This window comes from Nanorana parkeri, unplaced genomic scaffold (assembly GCF_000935625.1).
Source record: "Nanorana parkeri isolate BGI_ZX_2015 unplaced genomic scaffold, ASM93562v1 scaffold113, whole genome shotgun sequence".
Taxonomy (NCBI): Eukaryota; Metazoa; Chordata; class Amphibia; order Anura; family Dicroglossidae; genus Nanorana; species Nanorana parkeri.
Genome location: NW_017306381.1, coordinates 1,929,150 through 1,940,086, shown reverse-complemented (window position 1 = coordinate 1,940,086; position 10,937 = coordinate 1,929,150). Strand labels below are relative to the sequence as shown.

The 10,937-nt window shown below is 48.8% G+C and overlaps 1 protein-coding gene across 1 annotated transcript in view; it reads left to right on the top strand.

Annotated features, from left to right (window-relative positions):
- The window catches only part of GAPDH (glyceraldehyde-3-phosphate dehydrogenase), a 10,441-nt gene extending 6,402 nt beyond the window's left edge, over positions 1 to 4,039 (top strand). The window contains exons 5-11 of the mRNA XM_018553216.1: positions 607 to 722; positions 1,317 to 1,398; positions 1,486 to 1,637; positions 2,400 to 2,478; positions 2,563 to 2,646; positions 2,726 to 2,823; positions 3,823 to 4,039. Coding sequence (XP_018408718.1) covers positions 607 to 722; positions 1,317 to 1,398; positions 1,486 to 1,637; positions 2,400 to 2,478; positions 2,563 to 2,646; positions 2,726 to 2,823; positions 3,823 to 3,892 — 681 coding nt within the window. The 3' untranslated portion in view covers positions 3,893 to 4,039. The remainder of the gene's footprint in view (positions 1 to 606; positions 723 to 1,316; positions 1,399 to 1,485; positions 1,638 to 2,399; positions 2,479 to 2,562; positions 2,647 to 2,725; positions 2,824 to 3,822) is intronic.
- Positions 4,040 to 10,937: the final 6,898 nt, after the last annotated feature.

Genomic DNA, 10,937 nt, shown 5'->3' with positions numbered 1-10,937 from the left:
GGTGTGGTTTTTCAGGGTGTGGACCGGGAGGGGTGGGGGGGGGGGGGGGGTGGTGATGTCCTTGCACGATGCGATTGTCAATACTGGATATTTTGAAGGGTAATGCTTTGGAGTAGAAGGGGAGTGTGGATCTACTTTGAAAAGACTCTATTGCATTTACAGATTGCCTTTGCGTATGATCAGTGGTGTAACAATCACCATAGAGACCCAGGGGCCCGGGCCCTGTCAGGGCATCCCTCTGATGCTTTGTGGCCTGCCATGGCATGTAAGGGTGCTAGCTGTCACTGACGCAGCTCAAACAGCTGTGAAGATCACTGACAACCTGTCAGTGATGTGTGCAGTGGCCACAGTGCGTTTCCACTCACAGCTGCTGCGGAGCTGTCAGTGACAGCCAGCACCTGTGGCGGAACAGGCCGGCGTCCGCAGTGAAGGAGGTGCGGCCCACCTAAGAGCAACCCTACCTCTTAAATCTAAGACATCACAGGGCCCCATACAAAATGCTGCTATGGGGCCCTGTGATTTCTAGTTACGCCCCTGTGTATGATCTTTCTCATATCATGCAGTGCTTGTAGTTGAATTGTAAGACTTCTCCCTTCCGCTTATCAGGCTCACTTGAAGGGAGGTGCCAAGCGTGTAATCATCTCTGCTCCTTCCGCCGATGCCCCCATGTATGTCGTTGGTGTCAACCATGAATCCTATGACAAGGCAAACAAAGTTATCAGGTAAGTGATTCCTGTGTGGCAACCTTCTAGAGACCCTGTAGCCATCTTATTCTGTCAGCACTCTCCCCACTGCTGTAAATGACTTGGTTCTTCTAGCTGTGGGGCAACATGTGAGCTCCCACATCAGTGCTCAGGCCCAGTGGCCTATCTGTCTCAGCAGGCACAGGGTATGTTGGTGGCTGTGAGGAAGAAGAGGGGCACTGAAATGCAGAGTATTGGTGGTTTGGGTGGGCTTGTTTCATGTAATACAGTAATTACCCTAGTCCTCAGACCTGTGGTAGCCACCTCTTGACCCTCATCCCAGAATGTGGACAGGCCCTCTGTCCAACTACCATGTGGCACCAATAGTGGCCTTTGGTCCTGCATTGCCCATGAAGGCCAAAAACTGCTCTAGTGGTCATGTGGCTTCTTACTTGTGCTGTACTGATGCGGGCACACAACTAACTAGGTGTGGTCATAGCTTGCAACCATGATATGCAAATCGAATGACAAATAGGCCATTTTGGGGAATCTTGAGTTCTTTGTTGGCAATGGATATTAAACTAATGCTGAGTATGGGTCAGGCTAGACTAACACTGCACTACTCTCTTGCAGCAATGCCTCCTGTACCACCAACTGCCTGGCTCCTCTTGCAAAGGTCATCAATGACAACTTCGGCATTTTGGAGGGCCTGATGGTAAGTCTTCAGATGTGAATCGTGATGGTCTGTGCTGTGCTCCATTGTGGTAAGGGTAACCCTGATCTGACTGTCCTTACCTTCCAGACCACTGTCCATGCTTACACTGCTACACAGAAGTGTGTGGACGGACCATCTGGCAAACTGTGGCGTGACGGCAGAGGCGCCGGCCAGAACATCATCCCAGCATCCACTGGTGCTGCCAAGGCTGTTGGCAAAGTCATCCCTGCCCTGAATGGGTATGTTAGTCTTCTGATGCAGTCAATGTGCCAAGAAACAGATGACCTATGTCCTCTGCACGCTAGGCCAACTTCTTGGAGTACTCAACTCCAAGGCCGTTCTGTTTTCTGCAGTACAATGCCAGATTATTATTTATTATTGTACAGGATTTATATAGCGCCAACAGTTTGCGCAGCGCTTTACAATATAAGGAAGACGTTAGTTACAATACAAGATGGTAAGGAGGGCCCTGCCCCTGAAGGCTTACAATCTGAAAGAGGGGGGGGGAAATGATACATAAGGAGGGAGCTGTGTGGGGATGAATTATTTGAGAATGTGAAGGTTCAGTGGTTAGGTCGAGGTGGGATAGTTATGTAGTATTGACATGCTGGAATTAAGTTGAAGTGTCCTGATTTAACTTGGGATGTAGTAGTTGATCGGGGGGGGGCAGGCAATACTCTAGTGGACAGGTCTGGTTTGAAGGCACATATAATAAATTTAACTCCTTGCTTGGGGGTCTATCTAAACAAAATTGATGCCAGGGTTGGACTTGGAAGGCAATTCTGCCTGACGGCTTTGCTTTGGCCTGTCATCTACTCCATGTGTCATCTGCCAGCCTAAGATTCAAATGTTATCCCCTTTTATCCTTCAACTTAAAGCACAAGGTGCATTACAAAGCTGTGAAGCTGGCAACACTTTTTAGTTGTAGAGATTAGTCATTACAGGCAAAACTATAATGTGACTGTAGCAAGAAAACTGACTTTACTATCCTCTGTCCACAGAAAAATCACCGGTATGGCATTCAGAGTCCCCACTCCCAATGTGTCTGTGGTTGACCTGACAGTCCGCCTGGAGAAGCCTGTAAGTATGAACAAAAGACTAATGGACTTCAAGTCCCCCCTCTCACCCCTCCCTTAGTTTTAACACATGTGCTTTGTCTTTCAGGCCAAATATGAAGCCATCAAAGCCGCAGTAAAGGCAGCCGCTGAGGGACCGATGAAGGGAATTCTGGGATACACAGAGGACCAGGTATGCTTCTCGCTGATCACATGTATAACGCAACGTCTACAAATCAATGGTGTCTAAAATTGGATCTTTGTCTTTATAGGTTGTCTCCTCTGACTTCAACGGTGACACCCATTCCTCCATCTTTGATGCCGATGCTGGCATTTCACTGAATGAGCACTTTGTGAAACTAGTTACCTGGTGAGTAGCGCAGTAATGTCCCCTCCCCCTCCCTGCAGATCACAAGCATGCCTCCAGGATTGCAGCTATGCACTCTAAAGTATCCAAAATGATAAGCTTCCGTAGCTTGCATGCTGCAGCCTTTATACTGTATTCATGGCAGATCAACACTATCTGTAGTGTCATGCAACTTTGGCTGAAATCCTCTAAGCTGCATGGTCGGCTCTGCTTGCTGGACTACACAATCGTCAGCCCTGCCAGACTGCACGATGTTGCCGCATGCTCCTGCCCGCATGCATACATTATTTCCCAGCTATGCTGCTGTCTTGTGTAAACCTTACCAGTGTACAAAAGCTTCTGGGGTTGTGCCTAAGCTCACAAACTGGCCTCCAAGCATCTGCCCTGCAAGCATTTTATTAGTCTGGTAATATCGCTGGGTGTAACAAAGTGGAACACAGCCAACAGTAGGGTGTAGTGACTTTTTAATGTTGCCTTGGGGACACGGGATTGGCTATGAAGGCAGGTCTCACCTCTACGGGTGTCCCCAATGGGAAGATCTTACCTTTTTGTTCCTGTGCTATTTACATCCTAGGTTTCTTTGTCTTGGTGTCCACTGTCACAGGTCAGAGGCTGGATTTTCCTCTATGGGAGGGGTAGCCAGACTCCAGCTGTGGTGGCACTAATCCCATGATGCATCTCTCCAGGAGTTGTGGCTGTGAGAATCTTGCAATGCCTCATGGGATTTGTAGTTCCACCACAGCTGGAGGGCCAGAGTTGGACTACCCCTGCTCTATGGGGTGTAAACCAGATTCCTTCGATATTAGAAAGGTTTTCCCTGGTGGTCTGACTATTCTATATATAGCAAAGACCTAGAGCCTAGGAAATGGGGAAACAATTGTGCCATGAGAAGGTTTGAAGGCATGCCTAAAGGTTTTCTGGTTCCTGCAGGATATTAATGTCTTCGGGGTACTGAATCTGCTCCTCCTGCATGTTCTGACATTTGTTTCTTCTGTCTTGCAGGTATGACAATGAATGCGGTTACAGCCACCGTGTGGTGGACCTCATAGCCTACATCGCTACCAAGGAGTAAAGTCTTTGTCACGGTCATCCCCTCTTCTGTCACTGCAGGGCCCAGTATCTCACCCGGTGGTTTGTCTTAATCACTGACAGGGCCCGGAGTCACCCCTTACTAGTTCGTCTGTCAGTTTCTGTGTATAAATAAATTGTGAAACACTGAGCACGGTGTGTAGTCTGGTCTCTTCATGGGGGGGAGGGGGGCGTGAAGAGAATCTTACAAGGTATCAGCACTACAAAAGTGATATTGCAGCTTACTAGTCCATGGCAGTGTAGGCTGCATTCGTTTCCTTATATGCAGGAAGGATCACAACTTGTGTACTATATGGAGGAGCAGTATTGCTGCCCTAGGACAGGACTACAGAAAACCCCCTTTAACAATGGGGGGGCTGTCCTAGTCTAGAGCTATGAATGTAGCTTGGTGCTGATGGGTTCAGCTGATATAATAACTTGCAATCTTATAACTAATCAAGACGGCCAATAAGTTTATTGTATGGTTTGCATAACTCTTATGGGGAGAGTAGTGTGTTCAGTCAGCCCATTAAGATTTTAGTCTAAATGAATAACTTTTCCATAAAGCACTGGTAGGGGAGGGCAAGAGGCTGTGTGCTCAATGGGGTTTATTTTAAGGGACTGCCATGCAAAATTAACCATAAACTGTATGCAGGGGCTATGAAAGCATTAAATTGGGCTAAATGCCTTCACCCACCCATGCACATCGCTCTCCTATCTGTATGGCCTAACTGGCACTGCAGTACAGCAGATTGAATCAATGTGTCACTTTTCACAGTGTGTTTCAGCCTTATGCAGGGCTCAGATTTCAAGGACAACTATGAGGAGGTTTTTTTTCCCCCCTCAATCTGAGCCAACTTGTGGTGATGAAACTGTCACATGTCGGCTCAATAGATCGGGAAGTGAGCGAACACATAGCGGCACTCGCTCACTATTCAATCTATCCGTGCAGAGAGCCGGGACTCACTCATGGCTCCCTGCAGGGATTCCCCGATCCTCCAGCGCTGAGTGGCGGGAGGGGGCGGGTACAGCTGGATCTGCCTCTAGATGGGCAGAGCCAGATGTCACTCACACAGCTGGGTGGATACTGACGGCATTGCCAGGATTTGTTCTGGCTGTGGCGTCCCAGTATACCGGGAGCTGGGTGACGGGAGGATGCTAATACTGAGCTTTGGGTGACGGGAGGATGCTAATACTGAGCTTTGGGTGACGGGAGGATGCTAATACCGAGCTTTGGGTGACGGGAGGATGCTAATACCGAGCTTTGGGTGACGGGAGGATGCTAATACTGAGCTTTGGGTGACGGGAGGATGCTAATACTGAGCTTTGGGTGACGGGAGGATGCTAGATTATGTCCTCCCATTACACTTAGAACTATGGGGAAAAGCCCTGACCCCATAGTTCTCAAAGTAGCCAGCTGCTCGCATATAAAGTATTGATCCTTAAGGAAATAGTGTCATTAAATGGTCTTTATCCAAAGGTGGCGCTTGGGGTTTAGATTGACCTGGTCAGTACCTGTAATAAGCTCTATACCAGGGCTGCAGAAACTTTGGTCCTCCAGCTGTGGTGACTACAAAACCCATGAGGCACTGCAAGACTGACAGCCACAGGCATGACTTGGGTAGATGTATGATGGGATTCATAGCGTCACAACAGCTGGCGTTTGACTACTTCTGCTCTATACCTCACAGTAGCCAGTTTGTTGCGCACTGCCTCTTGCTGTGATCACTGGCTGCTGTATTCCTCACTTCCAGGTATGAAAAACCCCAGATTCCCCCACCTCATGCAATGGTTTCTCCTACTGGCTTGTTACTACAGGATGTGCAAAGTAGCAGGAGAAACCATGGCTGGGGGTTGTTAACTGGTATTTGACGCGTCTTCCCAGTCAAATACCTGCAAACACCAAAAGGGTTTCAATAGACACGCTGTCAGAGAAAGTATGGAGCTTTGCTTACAACAGGTTACCCTATGCTAAGATTCCATTCCATTGGTGCTCAATGGGGCTCATTCACAATTTTCTGACTAGATCATTGCTCTAAACAAGATGTTCTCAGCCTACTGCCCTCGTCTCCAGATCCCTAGCACTCCATACAAGCACATGCCTCTTCCTTTGTATTGTGTCTAGTGCAAACTCTGCAACAGGGGTAGGCAACCATGGCACTCCTGTGAACTACAAATCCTGTCATGCCTGTCATCTGAGAGTCGTGGCTGTGAAGTCCTGCAATGCCTCATGGGACTTGTAGGTCCTTCAAAGCTGGAGTGTTGACTACCCTTGATTGGTTGAAACCTTACTCTAAAGGTGCCCATTATCGTACGATTGCGGGAAATCCTGCGATTGTACAATCGGTAGGTGTATGGAAGGCGTGCCACTGTTTCTACTGTACAGTTGCACGTCTTTTGTCGCCTGAGCAGGCTTGAAAACCTGCCAAGAATCGTACGGTTTGTCTGCGGGTTAGTGGCGTATGGAGACAAATGCCGCACGGGCTGGTGTGCACAAGCTCATGCGGCACAACAGTCATCAGGTGCCTGCCCCTCAGCGGGGCAAGCTTGCGATGATCGCAAGCACGATCTGCCTGCCCAAGATGGGCAGATTGTACATTTATAATTACCTTAAGACCATCGCAAGACTAGTCTTGCGATGGTTGTAAGGTGTATGGCCAGCTTAAAGGAGAATTATGGGGTCAGGGCTTTCCCCCATAGTTCTCCTTGGGGTAACGGGAGGATACAAACTAGCGTCCTCCCGTCACCCTAAGCTCAGTATACCGCGAGCTACAGCTTGCGGTATACTGAAACGCTGAAGCGGATCCCGACAATTGTCTGGATCCGCCCAGCTGTGTGAGTGACAGCTGGCTCTGCCTATCTAAAGGCAGAGCCAGCTGTACCCGCCCCTCCCCATCCAATCCGCCAGGCAGCACTGGCGGAGCGGGTAATCCAGCCCCTCCCCTGTCACGGCAGAGAGCTGTGACAGGATCGAGAGGTGAGCGAACGCCGGTATGTGTTCGCTCGCTTCCCGATCTACTGAGCCGACCTGTGACAGTCTCATTGTCACAGGTCGGCTAGAACTATGAGGTGAGTGAAAAGCACTCGCCTCATAGTTCTCCTTTAAGGCAGACTCTATGTGCAGGTCAAATCCTTAGTATAGTGACACTTCTCCGCCCATTGACCTTCATTTGCCAATACCACTCCATTGTACAGCACAAGATGTATATGTAATGCTCATTAAGCTGGAGTCTTGGCCCTCGGTGTAAAACCGTGGTGATCAGTGTCTAATAAGCAATGTATCCTGTTCAGACTCAATATTTTCACTCCACTCAATATAGAGCCCTGTTTTCCCTACCACCCCTTTCTGCTTTAGCCCCCATTGACACCTCAGTCTTGATGCACATTTCCCCAAGAGCGGCCACAATCAATATTCTATTAATCCTTTTTTAAAATAAATATATTCTCTTCAATGAAGCTCATGTACAACTCTGCCCATTGCTGCTTTCTGACCTTAGCTTGTACTCCTGACATTGCTCTCTGCCTATCACCTCGGTATCTCTGCGGCTCGGCTGTGCATGTGTTCTGCCACTGTTCTGCTATTGCCAGTACACTGCTATGTATTCCATTGCATATTGTTTTGGTATATGCCTGACATCTAGTGGTAGGTTAGCGGTATTACATCCCCTTTTTCTGTATACATTGGTATCTCCCACTGTTCTCCCCTTGTTTAGGGCCCTGTCACACCATCAGGAGTGCGTTCGGCCTCTGGAAAGCAATGGAATGCAACCCAGCTGGCTCAGTTTTTTTTGGGGGGGAGGGTGCGTGGTGGTGCATTGAACTCAATGGCACCACAGCTATGTGGTGTGATTGCCGGCACCCGAATGCGTGGCACATTAGTGCCTTCGTTCCAGGCTAGTGCAATCTGCAAAAAATGCTGCAAAACACCCCAAAAAAAAACCTGAGCCGGCCGGGTTGCGTTCCAGAGGCCGAATGCACTCCTGATGGTGTGACAGGGCCCATAATGTCAGTTGATATAATCTTAGACCTTCCTTGCACCCTCCTTTGTTTCTAGCCTTGGTTTTAGGAGATCATTGTCTTTTCACACTTCATGTGACCAGCAAACAGCCTATGTAAAGTAAACCTATGTTGGCTTTAATCTTCCGTGTCTTATTGGGAGAGTTAAGCTGTCTGTGGATCCTTCCCAGAAGGATTGGGGTCCAAAGGAGGTATGACACAAGTCTTCTAGGAACAGAACGGTCTGACCTCCAGCTTGTACCCCGACATTGCTCCTTGCCTACAGCCTCTGCTGTGCCTGATCGCAGCTTGTCTTCTGACCTTGCCTGACTGTTGCTGGTCCCTGGTACTCTCCAGTCAGCCCGCTGACACCTTGCTGCATCCACACCAGCTATAGGCACCTGTGCCACCCTGTGCCCTGCATACTAATTTCTGGGGTGCTGGACCGGAGGTGTAAGGGAAACCACCAGGTACATGATGACAAAGGTGTTCAGTTGAGTCTTATGTAACAACGTTTTATATAAAGCTCTGAACTCCAGGTGGATATGAAAGACAAATGAATGCAGCTCTGCAATCAAGATGTTTTTTTTTTTGTTTTTTTTTTAATACAAGCAATGTAGGTGCCTGAAAGGGAGCAGATCCCAGCCTCTTGCAGTCCCTGTACAACAGAGCTCAGGCTGGGAAAGGGAGAAGCAGAACAAAGCCAATCGCAGATGCTCTGGCAGGTAAAACAACTTTCATATAGTTAGGGGAATTTATCAAAACTGGAGAAGATTTGCACTGCAGCCAATCAGCTTCTCTGTCTCATTTTCAAATCTTACCTCTGCAAACTGAAGAGGGATGCTGATTGGTTGCCATGGGCAACTGCTCCAGATTGTCTGCTCCAATTTTGATAAATCTCCCCCCCCCCCCCCCTCATGTATACGCCTGTGAATGTATTTTTATTTTTTTCTTTCCTTAAACGGATCCTGTTGCTATATGTTGAGACATGTCAGGAATTAAAGCCTTAAACGGATCTTCGAGCTCCCATTCACATCTGAGCAGGGGTGTCCTGAGCGGATATCGGGTGACAACCCGCTGTGACATCACTGCGCATGGCCATCTTGGTGATGAATGCTGGCAGATAGAGGAGGGGGAGATCAGGTATGAGGTATGCCGCCTGGTCCCCTCCTCTCTCTGGCTTTAAGTCCATGACTTTTCAAAGGGGGTGACACCAAAATGGCTGTCAGTCATTTTGGTGTCACCAAACCCCCCCCCCCCTCCTCTTCCACTTATTTTCTATAGTGCCCTTCACACCTGAGCGGTGTCGTTCGTCGCTGGGAAAAAAAAGTGGTCTTGTGAGAGCCGGTTGGTCCCGGAGGAGTGATCGTGGGACGCACTGCTACGGAGCGTGTTTTTTGTTTGGTGTACTGGAAGCTCATCATCATCATCATCATCAGCGGTGCAACAGTTCACCTTTGTACGGAAGGGCTTGTTTATGGCGGTGAGAGCACGGAGGGTAAAGGTGAAGACACTTTGTACTAATAGTGAGCAAAATAAGACATCTGCTGATCACGTCCACGCCTGTCCTCCGGCCACTGACAGGCTGTTGTTCAGGTTCAGTATTGAGCGACATTCCCTTGTTGATCTCATTCTGGAAATGCCAGTTCCCTGACTGCCATAATGATCCCCATAAAGACTTCTAATTTTAGCGTTCATTTAAGCTTGTGCGCTGTGTTACTCATCAATGCGCATTGCCAGAATGCATGGCAGCGCTCCCGCTCTATGTGCGGTCCATTGCAGTGCCAATAAATGCAAATGCGTTAATGTGCCTTGTGTTCCCGTGCGGCCGATTGCATTGCGACCGGACGGCCATGGCTGCGGGGTCATTCACTTCCATGGACCGCCACGCCCCCCTTCTGCCTCACAACATGCTGAGCCGGCCGCAATGCAATCCAATGTGTTCTGGCCACAATAGGGGCCGGAACGCACTGAGGATGGAGTGAACGAAGCCTAAGGCACACCATTGCTGTGAATGGGTCCTCACTCACCTGATCTGCTTACGTGACAATGACTCGGACAGTATCAAAGGTGGTCAACATAACAGCCAGGCGGCTAGCATTTTCAGGAGATCAGCAATGGTGGACTCATGGCAGGTTAAAGTCTATGTCTAGCCAAAACTTTTCTTTTGAGGTTTGGATAGAGTAGCTCCAGTAGGATAGTTGGTTATAACTAGGGATGCACCAACACCGGTTTTCCGGTTTCGAGTACCGATATTTTCCCCTGTCATCTTCCAGGACAGCCCATGAGATAAGGCTCCGCCTGCCTGCAACAGGAAACACATCAACCACATTAAATAAAAAGACTCCTCCTTCCATTCCAATTCAGTTTTTTTATGTTTCCTCCGGCTACACAGGGACATCGTAATGTTTGTTGTTTTGGGGCTCATTATTGGATTGCCTTAGGGCATAGCCTGACACTGCATGCGTTGGGACCACTCCGGGCATAGCCTGCTGCGGCGCATGCAGGGTCTTTTCCACTATCGGACCCCCATCTGAGTTGGCCAAGGTTCCCCTCCGTCGCTCAGGGAGGGAAACCATCCTCCAGACGGTGGCCCCCCTGGTGTGCAGTGTGGTAAATCTTACGTGGACGGAGCCGGTTAGGTTGGTAAACTCGTTCAGTCGGCGTCTTAGAAGGCACAAGGAGCGTTTTGTTCTCTTTGTACATGCAAGAAACTACCTGTTGATCCTGCCAGAAATTCAGTCCCTTGTCTCTAGTATATGTAGGAGCCCTCCTAGTTCTTAGCATGGACTGCAGAATAACCGTTGTATATTGTTGAGATCTAAGAGTGGGAGTGATTGAGTAGTTTAACAAAGACACCGGGCACGGCTGGCACCACTCGGTCCATAAAGAAATGCCGTGTGTTGTCAGCCCGCAACAAGACTTAGGAGCTGGGGGTGTTTCTGGCAGATAAAAAGGTATTTTTCTGTACTTGCCGAGTCTTTGAAGGCAAGACTATGTTTCATGTGACACTCATATTTAGGGTGTAACATGGGTGTCACATTTTCCAGCCC